The sequence below is a fragment of the Mesoplodon bidens genome, assembly GCF_964165515.1.
Source record: "Mesoplodon bidens genome assembly, contig: HAP1_SCAFFOLD_240, whole genome shotgun sequence".
NCBI lineage: Eukaryota > Metazoa > Chordata > Mammalia > Artiodactyla > Ziphiidae > Mesoplodon > Mesoplodon bidens.
The window spans coordinates 444,280-467,323 of NW_027671802.1; the positions used below are offsets into that span (position 1 = coordinate 444,280).

Here is a 23,044-nt window from a genome sequence, read left to right on the forward strand (position 1 = left end):
GGAGAAGGGACCTCATTCCGAGGTCAACAAGGAAGGGGAAACGGGGACATAAATCATCCAAATGCACTTCAGGAGGTAGAAGAGCCAAGCAGTTGCTGTCTTTGCAGATTCCTTCTACTTAGCACCACCTCTGCATCCCCTTCCCGTCCCCAACACACACACACACACACACACACACACACACACCACATTAAACAGCTATAGCACATGCCTGGGAAGACACTCTGCTTGGGAGAAACGAATGCAGAGGGCTTGGCCAGGCAGCCGACCCAGGGCAGAGGCAGAAGAGCACAACTAAAACCAGCTTCCCACTTCTCAGAAAACGATTTTGTCATCCCCATTTCACAAATGGGGAAATGGAGGCCAAATAATTTACAATGAAAGAAAGCTCTGGGATTGGACCCTGGTCTGTCTGATCCCAAAGCTCGTGCAGTGCCTTTCACCAGCTCCAAACTGGGTATGGTACTATGTACTAGGTATTACTTATTTTGCCTTTTCCTTGGAACCTCAAGATCTGTTCTCACCCCACCCCCATGCAGACCTAGCTATCAGGTAGCCTCTGGGAATCTCTGAGTTGCCACCTGAGATGAAAGCTTCGAGGTTTTACCTTGACTCACAGAAACAGGCACATCATGCAAATACTGAGAAATCTTATCCTCTAGAGTCAGGATTCTAAAGTTAGCATTGAAGGCAAGATTTGCAAATAGTCAGTTACATGGAAAAAGCTCTTTGCTTGACTACCACGTTCATCTTCCATAGAGACATTCTACACACTAAAGTCCAAGGAAGAAATGAGAGTCTGCGTGTTTGCATCTGGATCTTCAGACATTCTGCTTTGAAGACAATTATGAGAACCAGTGGTGCTGGGACCATGATGCAGCCGTTTGGTCATCCTTGCTCACAGAGAGATCGTATTCTGTTTAATGTTAAACTTTGTACTGGCAGTATATGCTCATAGGTGGGTTTGTTGCTGGGATTAAACAAACTCATTTATAATAGGGGTTAGAAAATGTTTGCTGGATTTGAAAATATATTATGCTTATTCTGAGCCACATACATGCTGTCCTTTGAAAGGCTTCAGAGAAGTTGGCCACCTGCCCAGCAGCTACCCTCCCTGTGTCCTTGGGCACTGGCCTCATCTCACCACCGTGTGTCATGTGACTCCACTGTGTCTGCTTTTCGCAGCTACAATTTGCTGATGACCCGACACTCACTCTGGAGCTGAGGGCTTCGAGCTGGTGATCCTTTTCTTTGTTTTCACTTTTCAGTTGATTCACCTCCTGTTGTAGTTGTTGAACTTGACCATCCTTTACTAACACGTCTCTTTGCAAAGATGACACCATCTCTGTAAAAGAACCAAACCAAACCAAAACAAAAGACTCATGGAGGTCAAAGAGGCAGGAAGGATTATTGGCAACACCGTGGCTGTCAGCCAATGTTTGGAAAAGACCTTCCAAGTCCTGGCCACCAACGCTGCCTGCCTACAATTGGGGAGGCTTTTTCCAAGGGTCCCAGAGAAGGAATGGGAATGAGAGCGAAGTCCACGGAACAGGGTTTGAGGCTTCAGTGAGAATGAGGGGCAGTCAGCACCAGCGAGAGGAGAAGCCTTTGGGGGCCCCTTGTGGGCACAGGCCAGGCAAAGCTGGGAGGAGAGGCCACACCATGGGCCTGGGGAACAAAGGGCCAGCACAGGGAAGGTCCAGGAATTCTTCTGCAAAGGCCAGGAGATGGGCGTGTGCCAGAGGGCACTGCTGGACACTATTGATGGGGTGGTTGGTTTCACAGTCCTCTGAGTTTGGACCCCTCTCTACCACTTATTAGCTTGGTGGTCTTGGACAAGTTATTTCACCTCCCACTGTCTGTCCCACACAGTGTTATTGTAAGGGTCAAATGATGCGGTATGTCCCAAGAACTCAAAGTGGCTAAATTATGTTTGTTACAGGGCGCCTATTATTTTTCTTGGCAGCCAGGTTCCAAAATGGCCCTAATGATCCCTACCACCTAGAATTCATGCCCTGTGTAGCCCCTCCCACCCTGAATAGGGCTGCCATGGGTAACCAATATGATACTGTGGAAATGACGGACTGTTTCCTCTCAGGCTGGGTCATAAAAGACACTGTGGGCTCCTCTTTGCTCTCTCTCGAATCACTCACTCCAGGGGAATCCAACTGCTGTGTCGTGAGGACACTCAAGCAGCCCTAGAGAGAAGCATGTGTGCTGAGGGACTAAGGCCTCCAGCCAATAGTCACATGAGCAGCCATTCGGAAGGGGGATCCTCCGGCTCCCCCCGAGGCTTTAGATGACATAACTGATGCCCCAGCCGACATCTTGACTGCAACTCGTGAGAACTAAGTCACCCCCCGCTCAAATTCCTGAACTACAGATACTGGGTGAGATCATAAATATTGGTTGGGGTTTTATCCATTACATTTTGGGGTAACTTGTTATGCAGCAATAGATAACTACTCCATTAGTGTAGTATCATTTTTTAACATCTTTATTGGAGTATAATTGCTTTACAATGGTGTGTTAGTTTCTGCTTTATAACCAGGTGCATCAGTTATGCATATACATATCTCCCCATATCTCTTCCCTCTTGCATTGTAGTATCATTTTGAATAAAAGTGGGAAGAAGGGTGCATAAATGCAGTGGTATTGGGTTATCTCCTACGGTTCTTTTCTTGAAAGAACATCAGGCCCAGTTTTAGTGGTAGGTATCAATCAAGAATGTCTATGAAATAAAGCACAAAATGCTCCAGAATTTCAGTTCAAAAATGAGCTTTCCCTCCAGGACACAGTTCAGTTACTTGGAAATCCCTCTGGGGCTTGCCACACTTTGAGTGGGTCCAGCCCATCTCAAGCGTTATCCCAACCCAGGTCTGTCCGACTCCCTGATCGGAGAAGGTGGGATCTGAGACAGGCTCGATGCTTGGATGAGGTTTCACTGCTGACATATGGGAGGAAGGTGAGGACCAGCGAGTTCATCCTTCCATTCCTGGTGCCCAGAACAGCACCTAGCCTGGGGGAGGTGCTCAGAAAATATCTGAGGACATCCCAAGTGAGGGAGGAGCATAAGTAGAGACCTGGGGGCAGCAGGGGGTGGGTGTGGGTGTGATTAAGTTGCAGAGTGAGGCAGAAGAAAAGCACAGATTCATACAGAGATGGGGATTCACGTGCGACTCAATGATATGCCTGGCTTCTACAGCTGTGGGCATGTTTCCTGTTACGCGCCGGCTGCTTTCAGAGTGATGTGCCCCTCCGAGGCTCACTGCCTCCTCCCTGTCACCTGCTTCTCTCCCTCCCCTCGTCTGTGAGCGGTCCCATCCTCTTCAGGTCTCTAGACATGTCAGTTTCTGCTTAAAAACCTCCACTGGATTCCCAACACCCTTGCAATAAAAACCCAGACCCCCGAACCTGCCCAGCTCCACAATCCCCTGTTCACTCCACGCAGACTCGCTTGCCCTTGGATTGTCCTTGCCCACCTGAAACAGGTCCTCTCTAAAAGAAGGACATAGCCGTGGAGGATACAACATAAACTGGTTAGAATCGGCTAGGTCCAAGGGGGCGTAAGATTCGACTTCCTGGGGAACTGGAGCCTCATTACAGGCTTATTGTAATACATTAGCAAAATGACACATGCACCAGCACCAGGACTGTTCCGAGGCTGACCATAAAGGTCAAAAAGTGGGTGGTGGGGCTTCCCTGGTGGCGCGGTGGTTGAGAGTCCGCCTGCCGATGCAGGGGACACGGGTTCGTGCCCCGGTCCGGGAAGATCCCACATGCCACGGAGCAGCTGGGCCCGTGAGCCATGGCCGCTGAGCCTGCGCATCCAGAGCCTGTGCTCCGCAACGGGAGAGGCCACAACAGCGAGAGACCCGCGTACAGAAAAAAAAAAAAAAAATGTGGGTGTTGGCCCAATTCCTGGAAATCCCTGCCCCTTCCCCAAAATATTAGAGTTGTCCCAATCCTCCCACTCATTAGCCTATAAAATTACCCAGCCCATAAAAACTAACCGCCCCATATTTGGGGGTCTCTAGCCTTCTGAGATGGCCCACACTCTGTCTGTGGAGTGTGTTTCTCTCTAAAGAAATCCACTTCTTACTTTGTCTCTCACTGGATTCTTTCTGCGATGAGACATAAAGAACCTGAGCTTTATTAAGTCCCGAGGCCAAATGAGTGATCTCGATTAAAAGATAGTGGGTTCTGACTGGGTTTGAGTCCCAGCCCACGGGTTCAAGTCCCACCTGAGTTCCATGGTTGCACACCCACTAAGCTGGTCCCCCTTGGCCTCCTCCCTTGAAGCGCTGGCCACCGCGACACACAATTTATTTTCTCCACAGCACCACTGCTCTCTGAAGTGGGCTTGTTTATTCATCCGTTTACTTTTATTGTCTGTCACCCCCTCCCAAATCTGTGAGTACAGGAATCTGACTGTCTTGCTTGGCTCTCCCTCCCCGGAGCCTGGAACGGGGCCTGACACCTAGTAGAAGCTCAAGAAATATGTGGAAGCAATGAAGGAATCCAGGGAATCAAAGCTCAGCCACAGCTGTGCGTTGGCTGCCCCTCTCCCAACCCAAGCCCTTTATCAGGGAACCACCTCTGATCAAATTAGAAAATGGTTTCCCTTAGGCCCAAGTGCACTCGGCTGAAATGGGTGAGACCATGGGTGCCTTAAAGGAGTGACCCCATTTTGTCCACGCTCTAGTTTGCACTCAGGCTGCTTTGTGGAACCACCCAAGCCACAAGGCGACCTGTGTTCTCCCTGGTGGGGCCAGTGCTCAGGAGACCTTGTAGCCAAGAGATACCATTCTCTCAAATATTTACCAGGCCCTGCCCTCGGAACTGGGTGGCAAGAAACCTCCACTGAGGGAGAACTCTAATGCACCGACACGGGTGATCCCTGAGGCTGCACCCAGGTCACGGGCACAGGTGTGCTGGTTGACTGGTGATGTCTGCGGGGGGAGCACAGAAGCTCTGGGGCCTGAATGCAGAAGCGCCTCACCTGACGTGATGGCGGCCTCCCTCCTTAAGTTCTCGGCCTCGTGCTTCAGGGAGGTGATTTCTAATTTTCTCTCAGACAGGGTCTGGCACAGCACCTGGTTGTAGCCTTGCTGTAGGGCACTGATCTGTGGAAGGAGGCAACACACAGTCAGAGGGGGCCAGCCAGGCCTGCAGGACACGCCGGTACTTCTCCAACGTTGGGCAAAGAGTCGGGTTGATCTTGGATCGGGGTGTTGGGGAAACCAAGGTTTTCAGTTGTCACTAGTGGAAGGGGCAGGAGGGGCCTGTTCCTTCAGTGACCACCATGTCATCGGTCCTCAAGACACGAAACTTATCTTTGTGGCCACCCAGGGGCTCCGGTGCTGCTGTCTTCCTATGACCTGTGGGTTTTCAGCCATAAATAGACCAGCTGTTGGTTCCAGATCATCCAGCACTGACTGGATGCACAGCCAAGTTCAAGAGCCGGGAGCAGGTTATGAAATGAATTCCCTCTAATGAGAATAGAGGGTAGTTTACACCTCACAGAACACTCCAGAGTTTACAAAGCCCGTTCACACATGCTACACTGATACTCGTCACAGCGTTGCTGAAGCCTGACGTTCCCATTAATGTGCCCATTTTGCAAGGGAGCCAGGTTGAGACTCAGAGAGGTTAGGCCCCCTGCTCGGGATCACGCGGCTGGTCAGACGTGGAGTCTGATTCAAACCCAGTCTTTAGTTGCCTGGTTCCTCCTTCCCAGGTGGCTCTAGGAATGAGCGTGAGAAGTTGGAGGCTGTAAGGCATGGCATGGACTTGGGAGCCGGACTGTAGCCTTCAAGTCCTGTCTCTGCCAGTTAACGGGCTTTGTGAACACAAGGAGGACACCATATTCTGTTTCCTTTTGTTCAGTCTGTACGCAGGGTGATGGTAGTCCCAACCTGATAGGATTGTTAGAAGTATTTTAGTAAGTTAGCATGTGTACAAGTGATCAGATCATGCCTGGCACACGGCACAGGGGGATGAGCTGTGATGGTCCTCTCCTCTGACTACCCTCGCGGTGTTTTTTTTCTTTTGTTTTGGGTTTATTTTGGGTTTTTTTCAGTACGCAGGCCTCTCACTGTTGTGGCCTCTCCCATTGCGGAGCACAGGCTCTGGTCGCGCAGGCTCAGCGGCCATGGCTCACGGGCAGAGCCGCTCCGCGGCATGTGGGATCTTCCCGGACCGGGGCACGAACCCGTGTCCCCTGCATCGGCAGGTGGACTCTCAACCACTGCGCCACCAGGGAAGCCCTCACAGGGTGTTTTAGCTTCAGCTTCCCTCGTCCGTCTCTGGGGAAGGTAGTTGGTAATCTTTATGTGTGCATTTGTAAGCCTTGCCAGGCTCACTTAAACGCCAGTGTGGTTGTTATTAAGCGCAAATACAGGGGCGTCCCTGGTGATGCAGTGGGTGAGAGTCCGCCTGCCGATGCAGGGGACGCGGGTTCGTGCCCCGTTCCGGGAAGATCCAACATGCCGCGGTGCGGCTGGGTCTGTGGGCCGTGGCCGCCGAGCCTGCGCGTCCGGAGCCTGTGCTCCGCAACGGGAGAGGCCACAACAGTGAGAGGCATGTGTACCACAAAAAAAAAAACAAAAAAAAAAAAACAGGAAATACAGGAATCGTGGGTGGGAGCACCACAGGCCGGCTCTATCTATGGCTGCTGTGAGCACCCTCTAAGTCCATGGCTCTGAGCCCCCTCAAGGGCGGTCTCCCCTCCAGGGGTCTAGGTCTACACGTGGGGTGCGGAAGGCTCTCCATCAAATGCAACGTTGGTAAGGGCCCGAAAGTAGCTGCCAGGCCTCGGCCTCCACAGAGCAGGTACCTGAGAGGCCAGGAAAGAGAGCTGGGCCGGGAACACCCTCCCTCTCGGTTTGATGTGGCCAGACTGCTTGTTCTGAGTGGCCCGGACTTCCCCACCTCAAGGTGCACTGTGGGCCTTTGCCCTGTGATTTTTCAGATGTCAGGCCTCAGTACTCCACAGGGACACGTTTATTGGGGCATAAATGCCACGCAATCCGTAGACAGGACAAGAACTACCTTGTTGTTTTGTTTTGTTTTGTTTTGTTTTTTGCTGTACGCGGGCTTCTCACTGTTGTGGCCTCTCCCGTTGCGGAGCACAGGCTCCGGACGTGCAGGCTCAGTGGTCATGGCCCACGGGCCCAGCCGCTCCGCAGCATGTGGGATCTTCCCGGACCGGGGCACGAACCTGCGTCCCCTGCATCGGCAGGCGGACTGTGAACCACTGCACCACCAGGGAAGCCCCACTAGCTTGTTTTGATAGATCAAAACGGAAGTGACAAGGAGAAGGATGTAATTTCTTTTCTTTTTTTAAAAATAAATTTTATTTATTTATTTATTTATTTTTGGCTGCGTTGGGTCTTTGTTGCGGTGCATAGGCTTATTGCAGCGCCTTCTCTTGTTGCAGAGCATGGGCTCTAGGCGCACGGGCTTCAGTAGTTGTGGCACGAGGGCTCAGTAGTTGTGGCACACGGGCTTAGATGTTCCACGGCATGTGGGATCTTCCTGGACCAGGGCTCGGGCCCGTGTCCCCTGCACTGGCAGGCGGATTCCTAACCACTGTGCCACCAGGGAAGTCCTGGGTGCAATTTCTTTGTTTTCCTAAGGTAAGTTTGCCAGATTTAGGGGAGGAAAAAAGGATGTTCACTTAAAATAGGATTTCAGATAATGAATAATATTTCAGTGCAAATGTGTCCCATGCAATATTTGGGACACACACTAAAACGAAATTCTAAAATTCAAATTTAACTGGGTGTCCTTACTTTATCTGGCAACCCCACCCTAAGAGAGTTCCTAAACTTCAGTCATTCATATACCACTTTCACCATTTTTCCCATGTCTCTTGGCTAGCCCCACTATAATTTCTTAGCATTTTTCGTAGAAGCAGCTCCCTTTTTAAACTTAAAAACGTACATTAAATTAAAAATAACTGTTATAAGAGTAAATAGAGACTCAGTGTCTTAAATAAAAATAATCCCTCCAAAAGAAGAAATACAGGAATTTCCCTGTTTACCATCAGACCAGGTTGCAGGCATCACACTAAAGGGAAAAAAAAAAAAAAAAAAAAAAGATTGGGGGGAGGTGGTGGGCATGCCCAGGTAATGGAGTTCGGGCGTGCTGATATGGCCACCAGATGGCGGTCACAGCCTTTGGTCTTGGTTTGTGTCCTTGGAAATCTTGTCATTATTACTCTGGTAGAGTTAACAGATACGTCAAGGTCTCACAAGTTTTCTGACTCGTTTCATGCACCAACATGGTTCAGAGTCTATGACATTTGGGGCAGTTACACTTATCTTTTCCCTGGGGCACCTGAGACATTATTGGGGGGGGTCTATGCTAGAAGTTGCGGGGACACAGGCCACTCTGACCCCCACTCTCCCCAAGGCTATACTTTTGCATGTTTGTGCTTTGGAAACTTTGAGTGAAAAAATTCTTTCACATCTTACTTTTCTCTGTTGGGGGGAACTACAACTTTTCCATAAAAGGTCCTTGGAACACTGAAAGTGTTTGTAAGCTCTTCTCAGCTTAATGCTTTTATTTGCATGATACCAGAGATAGAACACACAGAGACAAACTTCCAGAATGGAAAACATATGTTCCTCTCTAAGACTCCAGTGGTTTTGACAGATTGAAAATATTTCAATCTGAGTGTCAGAGTTTTAGGATTTCGGATTGCTGGAAAACTCCAAAGAGTCTTCAAACCTCTTTGATACTTTTACTATCAAAATAAATATCCATATTGTTTGTAATGGCATAAATTCCAAGATGTTTAATGTCTGTTAAGCTGTGTAATAAAATGGGCACTGAATCATAAGAAAGTTAAGAGTGCTAGGAGGAGTGATTGTTTCAGGGTGATAATTTGGCTTCTAATTAGCACAGGCATATAAGAGCACATGGAGGTAAGAATTTTCTAGTGATACTGTAGCAGATCGAAGATCTCTGAGAGCAAATCATTATGCACACACCTTCGGGGACCAGGGAAAACACATAAAGTAATCAGAACCATAAATCAACCTGCCATGTGGCTTATACTTCTGGTGGAATGCTCTGCAGGCAGTAGAATAGTTAAGAAACTAAAATGTCAGTGGATGAAACTCGATTTGAGTTCAAACGAATCGAGCCTCTGGTTCATATATGCCTTGCTATAAAATATTCTTCTTCAGTTATAAGTGAAGCTCCAGTGGTAGGGGAGGCAAGAGCATGATGCATCAGTGTAATTATTTCTAGATAATTTCTTTGTAAAAAAACATTTTTTCCCCCAGATATCGGCAGCCACTTTAAATAAAACTCAAATTGGGACCAGCTGATATTCAAAGATATGTGGAAATTATATAATATTCTATGTCAAATATATTTCAATTATTTAAAAAAAGGTATGTGGGGAATTGCCTGGCAGTCCAGTGGTTAGGACTCTGTGCTTCCACTGCTGGAGGCCTGGGTTTGATCTCTGGTCAGGGAACTAAGATCCTGCAAGCCGCGTGGTATGGCCAAAAATAAAAAAGGTATGTGGGAATAATTCAGCCTCATCCATGTACCTGAAAAAGACATGTCATTTTCTCAGGAAAGCTCTGAAATGGGAGAATAACTGAAAGGAATATTTCAGCAAAATTGGGTTCAGTTCAAGAAAAAGATGCTCATTAATGTGTCAGCTACATGTCAAGGTAGCTGTTTGCACTAATAATCCCTACAGGACCTGTTACTTTCCTTGTTTTTTCAAAACCAGGTTTGAAGGAGAGTCATTAGTTCCTTTAAATATTAGAGCATGTATTTGTTGACTTGTTTATTCTGTCTCCCTCACTAGAGCATAACAGGGGGAAGGATCATGTCTGTCTTGTTCTCTGCTGAATTCTCAGAGCCTGGAAGAGGGCATGGCACGGGATAGGCCCCCCAAAATATTTCTTTGGATTAATGGACGGATGGATGGATGGATGAATAAAGAACAAACAAACAGACACGGTCCTAACAGAGTTCTAGAAGGTTACTGGGCCCAACCTTTGCCTTCATGGAGCTTACAGTTTCCTGCTAGAATCTCCTAGGTTCACCATACACAATCTGTGTCCTTTCTAGAGCACCATTTCTAGGATTGAAACTGTGTACCTAGAATCGGTTACAGAGGGAAAGACAGTAAACAGAGAACAAGAGAACAAAGGCCCCCAAGCATTGACTACGGTTTTTTTTTTCCTCTCTCCTTTTTTAAAATGTTTATTTATTTATTTATATTTTTCTTATTAGTCACCCATTTTATACACATCAGTGTATACATGTAAATCCCAATCTCTCAATTCATCATACCACCACCCCCACCCCCTGCCACTTTCCCCCCTTGGTGTCCATACGTTTGTTCTCTACATGTGTGTCTCAACTTCTGCTCTGCAAACTGGTTCATCTTTACCATTTTTCTAGGTTCCACACATATGCGTTAATATACGATATTTGTTCTTCTCTTTCTGACTTACTTCACTCTGTATGGCAGTCTCTAGATGCATCCACGTCTCTACAAATGACCCAATTTTGTTCCTTTTTATGGCTGAGTAATATTCCATTGTATATATGTACCACTTCCTCTTTAACCATTCGTCCGTCGATGGGCATTTAGGTTGCTTCCATGATCTGGCTATTGTAAATAGTACTGCAATGAACATTGGGGTGCATGTGGCTTTTTGAATTATGGTTTTCTCTGGGTATATGCCCAGTTGTGGGATTGCTGGGTCCTATGGTAATTCTATTTTTAGTTTTTTAAGGAACCTCCATACTGTTCTCCATAGTGGCTGTATCAATTTACATTCCCACCAACAGTGCAAGAGGGTCCCCTTTTCTCCACACCTTCTCCAGCATTTGTTGTTTGTAGATTTTCTGATGATGCCCATTCTAACTGGTGTGAGCTGATACCTCATTGCAGTTTTGATTTGCATTTCTCTAATAATTAATGATGTTGAGCAGCTTTTCATGTGCTTCTTGGCCAGCGGTATATCTTCTTTGGAGAAACGTCTATTTAGGTATTCTGCACATTTTTGGATTGGGTTGTTTGTTTTTTTAATATTGAGCTGCATGAGCTCTTTATATATTTTGGATATTAATCATTTGTCAGTTGCTTCCTTTGCAAATATTTTCCCCCAGTCTGAGGGTTGTCTTTTCATCCTGTTTATGGTTTCCTTTGCTGTGCAAAAGCTTTGAAGTTTCATTAGGTCCCATTTGTTTATTTTTGTATTTATTTCCATTACTCTAGGAAGTGGATCAAAAAATATCTTGCTGTGATTTATGTCAAAGAGTGTTCTTCCTATGTTTTCCTCTAAGAATTTTAGAGTGTCTGGTCTTACATTTAGGTCTCTAATCCGTTTTGAGTTTATTTTTGTGTATGGCGTTAGGGAGTGTTCTAATTTCATTCTTTTACATGTAGCTGTCCAGTTTTCCCATCACCACTTATTGAAGAGACTCTCTTTTCTCCACTGTATATCCTTGACTCCTTTGTCATAGATTAGTTGACCATAGGTGTGTGGGTTTATCTCTGGGCTTTCTATTCTGTTCCATTGACCTATATTTCTGTTTTTGTGCCAGTACCATATTGTCTTGATTACTGTGGCTTTGTAGTATAGGCTGAAGTTAGGGAGTCTGATTCCTCCAGCTCCGTTTTTTTCCCTCAAGACTGCTTTGGCTATTCGGGGTCTTTTGTGTCTCCACACAAATTTTAAGCTTTTTTGTTCTAGTTCTCTAAAAAATGCCATTGGTAATTTGATAGGGATTGCATTGAATCTGTAGATTGCTTTGGGTAGTAGAGTCATTTTCACAATATTGATGCTTCCAATCCAAGAACATGGTATATCTCTCCATCTGTTGCTATCATCTTTAATTGCTTTCATCAGTGTCTTACAGTTTTCTGCATACAGGTCTTTGTCTCCCTAGGTAGGTTTATTCCTAGGTATTGTATTTTTTGGTTGCAGTGGTACATGAGAGTGTTTCCTTAATTTCTCTTTCAGATTTTTCATCATTAGTGTATAGGAATGCAAGAGATTTCTGTGCATTCATTTTGTGTCCTGCAACTTTACCAAGTTCATTGATTAGCTCTCGTAGATTTCTGGTGGCATCTTTAGGATTCTCTCTGTAGAGTATCCTGTCATCTGCAAACAGTGACAGTTTTACTTCTTCTTTTTCAATTTGGATTCCTTTTATTGCTTTTTCTTCACTGATTGCTGTGGCTAGGACTTCCAAAACTATGTTGAAGAATAGTAGTGAGAGTGGACATCCTTGTCTTGTTCCTGATCTTAGAGGAAATGCTTTCAGTTTTTCACCATTGAGAATGATGTTTGCTGTGGCTTTGTCATATATGGCCTTTACTATGGTGAAGTAGGTTCCCTCTATGCCCACTTTCTGGAGAGTTTTTATCATAAATCAGAGTTGAATTTTGTCAAAAGCTTTTTCTGCATCCATTGAGATGATCATATGGTTTTTCTTTTTCAATTTGTTAATATGGTGTATCACATTGATTGATTTGCATATATTGAAGAATCCTTGCCTCTTTGGGATAAATCCCACTTGATCATGGTGTATGATCCTTTTAATGTGTTGTTGGATTCTGTTTGCTAGTATTTTGTTGAGGATTTTTGCATCTATATTCATCAGTGATATTGGTCTGTAATTTTCTGTTTTTGTAGTATCTTTGTCTGGTTTTGGTATCAGGGTGATGGTGGCCTCAGAGAATGAGTTTGGGAGTGTTCCTTCCTCTGCAATTTTTTGGAAGAGTTTGAGAAAGATGGGTGTTAGCTCGTCTCTAAATGTTTGATAGCATTCACCTGTGAAGCCTTCTGGTCCTGGACTTCTGTTTGTTGGAAGATTTTTAATCACAGTTTCAATTTCATTACTTGTGATTGGTCTGTTCATATTTTCTATTTCTTCCTGGTTCAGACTTGAAAGGTTATAACTTTCTAAGAATTTGTTCATGTCTTCCAGGTTGTCCATTTTATTGGCATAGAGTTGCTTGTAGTTGTCTCTTAGGATGCTTTGTATTTCTGCGGTGTCTGTTGTAACTTCTTTTTCCTTTCTAATTTTATTGATTTGAGTCCTCTCCCTCGTTTTCTTGATGAGTCTGGATAATGGTTTATCAATTTTGTTTAACTTCTCAAAGAACCAGCTTTTAGTTTTATTGATCTTTGCTATTGTTTTCTTTGTTTCTATTTCATTTATTTCTGCTCTGATCTTTATGATTTCTTTCCTTCTGTTAACTTTGGGTTTTGTTTGTTCTTCTTTCTCTAGTTCCTTTAGGTGTAACGTTAGATTGTTTATTTAAGATTTTTCTTGTTTCTTGAGGTAGGCTTGTATAGCTATGAACTTCCCTCTTAGAACTATGGGATGCTTTTGTTGCATCCCATAGGTTTTGGATCATCGTGTTTTCATTGTCATTTGTCTCAAGGTATTTTTTGATTTCCTCTTTGATTTCTTCAGTGATCTCTTGGTTATTTAGTAACATACTGTTTAGCCTCTATGTGTTTCTGTTTTTTACAGGTTTTCCCCTGTAATTCATTTCTAATCTCATAGCGTTGTGGTCAGAAAAGATGCTTGATATGATTTTAATTTTCTTAAATTTCCTGAGGCTTGATTTGTGACCCAAGACGTGATCTATCCTGGAAAACGTTCCGTGCGCACTTGAGAAGAAAGTGTAATCTGCTGTTTTAGGATGGAATGTCCTACAAATATTAATTAAATCTATCTGGTCTATTGTGTCATTTAAAGCTTGTGTTTCCTTATTAATTTTCTCTTTGGATGATCTGTCCATTGGTGTAAGTGAGGTGTTCAAGTCCCCCACTATTATTGTGTTACTGTTGATTTCCTCTTTTAGAGCTTTTAGTGATTGCCTTTTGTATTGAGGTGTTCCTATGTTGGGTGCATATATATTTATAATTGTTATATCTTCCTCTTGGATTGATCCCTTGATCATTACGTAGTGTCCTTCCTTGTCTCTTGTAACATTCTTTATTTTAAAGTGTATTTTACCTGATACGAGTATTGCTACTCCAGCATTCCTTTGATTTCCATTTGCATGGAATATCTTTTTCCATCCCCTCACTTTCAGTCTGTATGTGTCCCTAGGTCTGAAGTGGGTCGCCTGGAGACAGCATATAGATGGGTCTTGTTTTTGTATCCTTTCAGCAACCCTGTGTCTTTTGGTTGGAGCATTTGATCCATTCACGTTTACGGTAATTATCGATATGTGTGTTTCTATGACCATTTTCTTAATTGTTTTGGGTTTGTTTTTGTAGGTCCTTTTCTTCTCTTGTGTTTCCCACTTAGAGAAGTTCCTTTAACATTTGTTGTAGAGCTGGTTTGGTGGTGCTCAATTCTCTTAGCTTTTGCTTGTCTGTCAAGCTTTTGATTTCTCCATCGAATCTCAATGAGATCCTTGCTGGGTAGAGTAATCTTGGTTGTAGGTTCTTCCCTTTCATCACTTTAAGTATATCATGCCACTCCCTTCTGCTTGTAGAGTTTCTGCTGAGAAATCAGCTGTTAACCTTCTGGGAGTTCCCTTGTATGTTATTTGTCATTTTTCCCTTGCTGCTGTCAATAATTTTTCTTTAATTTTTGCCAAGTTGATTACTATGTGTCTCGGTGTGTTTCTCCTTGGGTTTCTCCTGTATGGGACTCTCTGTGCTTCCTGGACTTGGGTGGCTATTTCCTTTCCAATGTTAGGGAAGTTTTTGACTATAATCTCTTCAATATCTTCTCGGGTCCTTTCTCTCTCTCTTCTCCTTCTGGGACCCGTATAATGTGAACGTTGTTGTGTTTAATGTTGTCCCAGAGGTCTCTTAAGCTGTCTTCATTTCTTTTCATTCTTTTTTCTTTATTCTGTTCCGCAGCAGTGAATTCCACCATTCTGTCTTCCAGGTCACTTATCCGTTCTTTTGCCTCAGTTATTCTATTGATTCCTTCTAGTGTGTTTTTTTTTTCAGTTATTGTATTCTTCATCTCTATTTGTTTGTTCTTGAATTCTTCTGGATCTTTGTTAAACATTTCTTGCATCTTCTCGATCTTTGCCTCCATTCTTTTTCTGAGGTCCAGAATCATCTTCACTATCATTATTCTGAATTCTTTTTCTGGAAGGTTGCCTATCTCCATTTCATTTAGTTGTTTTCTGGGGTTTTACCTTGTTCCTTCATCTGTTACATAGCCCTCTGCCTTTTCATCTTTTCTGTCTTTCTGTGAATATTGTTTTTGTTTCACAAGCTGCAGGATTGTAGTTCTTCTTGTTGCTGCTGTCTGCCCTCTGGTGGATGAGGCTATCTAAGAGGCTTGTGGAAGTTTCCTGATAGGAGGGACTGGTGGTGGGTAGAGCTGGCTGTGGCATTGGTAGGCAGAGCTCAGTAAAACTTTAATCTGCTTGTCTGCTGATGGGTGGGTCTGGGTTCCCTCCCTGTTAGTTGTTTGGCCTGAAGTGACCCAACACTGGAGCCTACCCAGGCTCTTTGGTGGAGCTAATGGCAGACTCTGGGAGGGCTCATGCCAAGGAATACTTCCCAGAACTTCTGCTGCCAGTGCCCTTGTCCCTTGGTGAGCCACAGCTGTCCCCTGCCTCTGCAGGAGACCCACCAACACTAGCAGGTAGATCTGGTTCAGTCTCCTAGGGGGGTCACTGCTCCTTCCCCTGGGTCCCAATGCACACACTACTTTGTGTGTGCCCTCCAAGAGTGGAATCGCTCTTTCCCCCAGTCCTGCCAAAGTCCTGCAATCAAATCCCACTAGCCTTCAAAGTCTGAGTCTCTAGGAATTCCTCCTCCCATTGCTGGACCCCCAGGTTGGGAAGCCCGACGTGGGGCTCAGAACCTTCACTCCAGTGGGTGGACTTCTGTGGTATAAGTGTTCTCCAGTTTGTGAGTCACCCACCCAGCAGTGATGGGACTTGATTTCATTGGGATTGCGCCCCTCCTACTGTCTCATTGCGCCTTCTCCTTTGTCTTTGCATGTGGGGTATCTTTTTTGGTGAGTTCCAGTGTCTTCCTGTCGAAGATTGTTCAGCAGTTAGTTGTGATTCCAGTGTTCTCGAAAGAGGGAGTGAGAGCATGTCCTTCTACTCCGCCATGGTGAACCAAATCTGACTACGGTTTTAAGCAGAATTATGCACTGAGGCCAAAATTCATCAATGACCAATTGCTTTTTTATCAACTTTGTTGAGATATAATTTATGTACAAGATCAGTGGCCAATTTTAAAGTAGTTCTTTAAAACTTAAAAAATTTTTTTTTTTCTTTTGGATTTAGTTTCAGGAGGAAGGAAGTTGACTGGTAAATCCAGACATTCTGGGTGGAGATTTTTTGGTGAAATTCCCTATAAATGAACCAGCAGCTGCCTTCAGAGTGTGATAAAGGCCTCAGTGTTTGGAACACTGTGGGGTTCCTCCTCCCCATCTCCAGCTCTTTCTGGCTGGGTCCGGGTGGGTGTGAGAAGTGGTCACTGAAGCGACAGGAGTTGGGTGGAAATGCAAAGCGGGTGTGAAAGCATGAGGTGTACAAGGTGGCAGAGCTGAGCCCAAATCACATCACTGCCTCTCACTTGCTGTGCAAGCTGTAACAAGCTCCTGGCCATCTCTGAGCGTGCCTCAGTCTCCTCATCTGTAGAATGGCATCTGTCAGAAGACTGAGGTTTAACTACCTGATGAGGGGACTTCCCTCATGGTGCAGTGGTTAAGAATCCGCCTGCCAATGCAGGGGACAGGAGTTCGAGCCCTGGTCCAGGAAGATCCCACATGCTGTGGAGAAACTATGCCCGTGGGCCACAACTACTGAGCCTGCACTCTAGAGTCCGCGAGCCACAGCTACTGAAGCCCTCATGCTGCAACTACTGAAGCCCACGTGCCTAGAGCCCATGGTCTGCAGCAAGAGAAGCCACTGCAATGAGAAGCCCATGCACCACAGTGAAGAGTAGACCCTGCTCACTGCAACTAGAGAAAGCCCGTGCACAGCAACGAAGACCCAATGCAGCCATAAATAAATAAATTAAATAAATAAATTAAATAAATAAATAAATAAGCTAATGCACCCAAAGCACCTGCACCGGGGCCTGAACATGGTAGGCACTTAATCAAATCTAATATTGTTCTTACAAGGCTAGAAACTTGCCAACCCTGCACTCCCTGGAACTGTACTCCTCACCATGCTGTGCTGACTGCCCATTTCTAACTACCCGGGTGGTTCCCCCCAGGCTCTACCTGAGAGCTGTCACCCTGTGCTGTGACCCAAGGCCCCGACCCACTAGTCTCTGAGCCCTACCTGGTTTTTCAAGCTCTGGATCTCTCTCTGTTGGGCATCGTCCTCTTCATGCAGAACCTGAAACTTGGGCGGGATCACCCTCTCCTTCTGCCTGGAGGCAGCTGTTTCCAACAGCTTCTGGCTCAGGTTGGCCACTTGGTTCTGCAGGCTTGCTATCACCGTGTCTTTGTATTTAGATTCAAGTTCGAAATCAGAGAGACGGCTGACTTCTTTTCCCAGCAGCTGAATTATTTCATCCTGGGTGGAGGCCAGATGGGAAATTTACTAGGTGTGGGTCTGGGTGTAAGGCTGAGCCCATTTAAAGAAAGACAGGAAAAATATGGTATCATTCTTTGGGAAGGTGAGGGCAGGCAGGGAGGGAAAAAGCAGACTTTCAAGGCTATCTCTGTCACTTGGAAAATCTCATAGAGACAAGAATTGGGTTAAAATGATGTACTTGTATATAGACTCCTGTAATGGATGTCTGTACCTCACAGGTACGGAAACTTTCCTTTCCCCGAGAATTAGACTTTCATATTAAGAACAACCATCCCACTTGGGAACTTTTGTTGCTACAAAGTTTACTTAGAATGTTTTCATTTACAATATTCAGCCTAGCACACTGGGGACCTAGGAAAGGTAGTTAGGAAAACAACATTCTGTTTGACCACATTCTGCTTATAATGAGGGTTATTTTTTTAACTTAAAACATTCTGAAATATTTGTTTTCCCTTTCCTCTCTTCTAATATTTCCAGCCTCTTTTGGCTATTCATGTATGAAATTTTTCCAGGTAACTCAATCTGGAAAGTAAATGAGACAGGAATAGTGATTTATTTGCATGGGCTCATATAAACATTCGGCTGGAAAAACAAAATTGCTGGTAGACTGTACCCACAGGTATAATTAACCCTGTCCTCCATCTCTCCATTGATAAAGCTCTGCAGCCAAAGAATTGGTTAGGTTTTCCAAAAAAGGAAAAAGAAATTCCCCCAAATTTCTCACTAGACGTTATCAATAAAATGTCAGAAAAACTGAAGAAGAAGAAGAAGAAGAAATTCCCCAGAGGCCTTTTCCAAAGCAGTCACGGGAGGAGGTAAACGGGCAATTTCTGGGCCAGCTCATTCCCAGGAGAGCCGTGCAGTCAGCCTCACGACCTGCTAGCTCCGTGACCTGGGGAAGGACAGGGTCTCGCTCATGAGAAAGCCTGTCTGACACAGCCAGCTGCTGCCAGGGGCCTTCCTTTGGGTCCTTGTGAAAGTTGGTGGCAAAACTTCAAGAGAGAGCATCAGACATATTCCCTACTCCTGGGCAGTTTCCCCTGTTTCACCCTGTTATGATCAGCCAGGTGCTTATTCATTTTTCATGCAACAAACATTCATCGGGCAGCAACTAAGTGCCAGGCCCCGTGCCAGTGCTGGAATATAAGAAGTTTGCAGAGGGCAGTGGACAGCTGTGGGTTCTGCTTTCCTGCTGAGGGTCCCCTTGCCCTTCTTGGAGGGAGTGTTCCTCCTTCCATTTGGTCTGGGTAGGACTCTCAGTCATGTGCCCTGCTCCTTCCTGTCCCACCTCCCCATGTGCATGTGGCCCAAGCTGGTCAATCAGAGATTTCACACATCGATTACAGAGGGAGAGGATCTTGCCTTCTTTTGGATCATGTAGGCTTGTTTGCCTGAGTTTGTCTTTTCTAACACACAAAGCCAGCCTTATGAAGAAAGCCAGACACTGAGGGAAACAGAGGGGAGAAGTTGGTAGTGGGGAGGTGTTCTGATGACATTATTCAAGCTCCTGGATCTAGCCATACCTGAAGCTAGTGGCCCTTTAAATTGTCCAATAAGATGAGCTAATCAATGCTCCCCCTCAAGCTAATTTGTTTATTGTCACTTGAAGGAGTCCTGGCAAGTCAGGGTATAAACGACTTATAAAGAGAAAGAATTATTTCTATTATAAATAGAAAAAATGATAAATGGCTTATAAAAATTTTCTATAAATAGAAAAAATTATAGTGGTTGCACTATATTTCCAAGTTAAAATTGAGGCAGGTTGAGAAATGGCTACAAATACTTTGCAGTTTTGCCATCCAGTCTATTTCCCCACCCTCTAGTCTGGGCTGGCCCCGTGACTAGCTTTAACCAACGGAATGGAGTGGAAGTGATGCTGCATGATCTCCAGGCAAGTTCTTACAGGCTGTGCAGCTTCTGTTCTGGCCCCCTGGGAACCCCGAGACCACTGTGCTGTGATGAAAAACCACATGCACAAAGGGGCGCACCAGTCCAGGCATCCTGGCTGAGGCCCTAGATGTGGGAAGGAGGCCAATGGAGACCGACAACCAACCTGGCCAAGCCAGCGGCTTACTGAGGCCGCATGAGTGAGGCCAGGGGACACGAGCAAAGGAACCTTCCAGGTCAACCCCTAGATTCTGGGGAATAATGAATTGCTGTTTGAAGCCGCTAAGTTTTGGGATGGCTTGTTACACAGCGATAAATACAGAATCTGAGTGTGGCTTCTCGCCTTTCTGCAACATTTTTCAGAGTCTGGTCCCAGGATGCCTGGGATGGAACCCCCTGCCTCCTGAAGGTTTGGATTTCCGTGTCTGACAAGAACCCCAGGTAGGTCTGCTCCTCACAAACTCTGAGGATTGCTGCAGGAGCAGGCCCTGGCCCTGAAGGAAAGCGAGATATTATAGACTGCTTCTTTTAGAGTAAATTTCGAGTCGTGTCTAAGTGGGGAGAAATTGACCTGGGCCCTTCCCAGGATGGCTTGAATCCACCTGTTCTGCTCGCATCCCTGCTTTAAACCTCTCTGGTTCTTTAACGAGTCTCTCGGCCCACGCCTCCCTGACTTCAGGGCTCACGTCCTCCTGCAAGGAACGTGTTTTTGCATCACTGTTCCATCACTGAAGGTTGACCAAGTGATTACTGTGTGGGAGTTAGAAGTACCCGCTGAGAAGCTAACCAGACCTCGGTTTGAATCCTAACACTGCTCCTTGCACTGGGCAGCCTTGAACACATTACTGAACCTCTCTGAGATTCAGTTTCCTCATCTGCAAAGTGAGGGTGATAAAATCTATTTTGAAGATGGTGAAGATTAACAAGCTAATAAATGTCAAGTGCACAGGAAATGGCCCAGCACACAGTAGGTGCTCAGTACCTTGTAGTTGTAGATGTTATTTGGGATAAAATGAGCAGTGGCCAAACCTGGCTGAATGTCTTGGGAGGAAGAGGTGGTTTCTTGGAAGTAGGAAAAAGGGACAGTCCTTGAGACACAGAGAACAAGAGGCAGTGGCAATCTCTCCATGGTCCCTCTTGCTGCTGTAGCTCTGTGCTTCCCCAAGACCCCTCACCTTATCGTGCTGGGACAGGTCCTGGTCCACAAAAATTTCTCTGTAGGGCTCTGCCACAGGAATTTCCTCGGCCACTGATTGTTCCGACAGTTCCGCCGCGTTGGTCCACACTAACACACAAGGTCAACAGAGAATGCAGAGGAGACTGTGAGTTTCCCCAAAGTCTTAAAAAATATTTTCAGATTAACCTTCACATTCATGAGACTTATGCACTGAAAGCATTACAGGAGGACTGGAAAGGGTAAGAGCTGCCTCATTTCTCTTCCCCAGCATTAACTGCACTGATGCACTGTGGTGTGTCTCTTTCCAGACTTTTTTCTATGCCGCATAAGAGCTGATGACCTTGGGCAAGTCATTTGCTCTTTCTAAGCCTTAGTTTCCACATACATAATTTAGGATCACTGATAGTCTCTGCTATAAAGGGCTATCTGGAGATTAAATAGAATAATGATATAGAGCAGGGCTTGGCAAACTATGGCCCTGCGGCCAAATCTGGCCTTCTGCCTATTTTTGTAAATAAAGTTTTATTGCAACACAGCCACAGTGATTGATTTACATATTATTTATGGCTGCTTCCCAGCTACAAAGGCAGAGCTGAGTAGTTGCAGCAGAGACCATGTGACCCACAAGTACTAAAGTATTTACTATCTGGCTCTTTACAGGAAAAGTTTGCTGACCCCTCAAGTAGAGCATTTAGCCCTAAACATTAGCTATGTTTGTTTTATTGCAGCCATATCTTTTCAAAAAACAAAAATGCATTTACATGACAGAGATGCTTATCCAGCTTACTTTTCAGCTAACAATATCAAAAACATCTTCCCATGTCAGTATTTGAGGCTGTACTTGGTTGTTTTCAAGGGTAGCATTGTGGTCCCTTGTCCAAGTGTGCCAAACCTGTTTAACTAGGATCCACTTGATAGACATTTAAGCTTTCCTAATTTTTTTCTTATTTACCCCAATATTACAAGGCCTGTTTATATGACTTTCAGGGATTATGGCATTGTGATTGGGGTCCCCACTCTGTATCACATCAGACATCTCGCAATTTACTCACATCAACACTGAATGGTGTAGAAACCATTTTCTTGGTGTAGAAACGTTTGTAAAGATTTCTATAATTCTACTTGTGAAACCACTTGGGCCCAAGCAGCGTATTTTAAATTTCCAAGTGACTATGGTTTCTGGACAGTCACTGCACATTCTTATCTTCCTGTGAAGTGAGAAGCTGAACAAATTGTTTTCAGTGGTGATGGAACTTTAATGAGTCTTAACATTAATGATGAATGAAGCACTCACTGTCATGTTTGTGGACATTCATCATTTATTCATTTTGCTTCTGTATTTTTTATTTATGCATTTTAGAGTCAAAGATTCCTGCCCCCCAGCCAGGTCTCAAACCTGTTTGTGGACCCCAGAACCTCTAGTGAACATAGCTGATGGCCTGTGGTGCCCGGAGAATGCACAGCCTTGCGTGTTGAATGAACAGCCCTGGCCACAGTGGTTCCTGGGGCGCGAGGAACACAAGGGCCTGGAACTTCAGCAGCTGCCCATTTTCTCTCCCTCCACCTCCCCAACTAGGTCCATGATTAGAAAACTTTTATTTGAAGCTCACTGCCCCCATCTGACTCTCTTGGATCCTGAGCAGCAAAGTCCTAACTGACTACAGCAGCAGTGCCTGATAGAGAAATGATGGGAGCTACAGAATGCAATTTTCAATTTTCTAGTAGTCGCATTAAAAAGGTAAAAAGAAGAGATGAATTTTTTAATGATCAATTTGATTTAACCCAATACATTAAAAAAAACATCATTTCAACACGTAATCGACAAAAAATATGGAGATATTTTATATTCTTTTTCTTCGAGGCATGAAGCCTTTGAAATCTGGGGTTTATTTTACACTGATTGTGTATCTCAATTTGGAAAGTGAATTTTCAGGAGGAAGACTTGATCTGTTTTCAGATTCCTCAAGAAATCGGCTCCCACTGGAGGAAGGTACTGCCTGGCCTGTGTCCCCAGGGAGGGCCACGGGGTCTGACCCTAAATGGGCCCCTGTCCAGTCTCAGCTTAGAGTTCTGGCATCTGATGCCATCTCTAGGGGTGACTCCGGCTGCCTCTGCGACCCTGTCGTGGCTGTCTTGAGGGACCCTTCCCCGCAAGATGATGGCCGGAGGGGGGACTTCATAAAACTTACAGAACAGGCTGATTGATGGGGTCCCTTTATTAGGGAAGGTGTGTTTACCGAAAGTCTTTGTAGGGCTAGAATTTGCTCTGAGACTTGCTTTCCTTACACCCAGGCAGGGAGGTGCGGGAGCAGTTACCCCTCACCTGCCGCAAACTTCTTTACCGGCTACTGTTATTTATCAGAAAGAACCTAAGGGCCATGTATGACCAAACCGGCTTAACTCTAGATGCTGGATCCTTCGGAGGTCCCAGTGGGGAG

General features: G+C 45.3%; 1 protein-coding gene across 1 annotated transcript in view; it reads right to left on the reverse strand.

The window, feature by feature from the left end:
- LOC308611039 (forkhead-associated domain-containing protein 1-like) overlaps positions 1–23,044 on the reverse strand; it is a gene marked incomplete at both ends in the record, with an annotated part of 87,174 nt that overhangs the window by 21,458 nt on the left and 42,672 nt on the right. The window contains 4 exons of the mRNA XM_081259984.1: positions 1,215–1,345; positions 5,003–5,126; positions 17,285–17,521; positions 20,605–20,714. Coding sequence (XP_081116110.1) covers positions 1,215–1,345; positions 5,003–5,126; positions 17,285–17,521; positions 20,605–20,714 — 602 coding nt within the window. The remainder of the gene's footprint in view (positions 1–1,214; positions 1,346–5,002; positions 5,127–17,284; positions 17,522–20,604; positions 20,715–23,044) is intronic.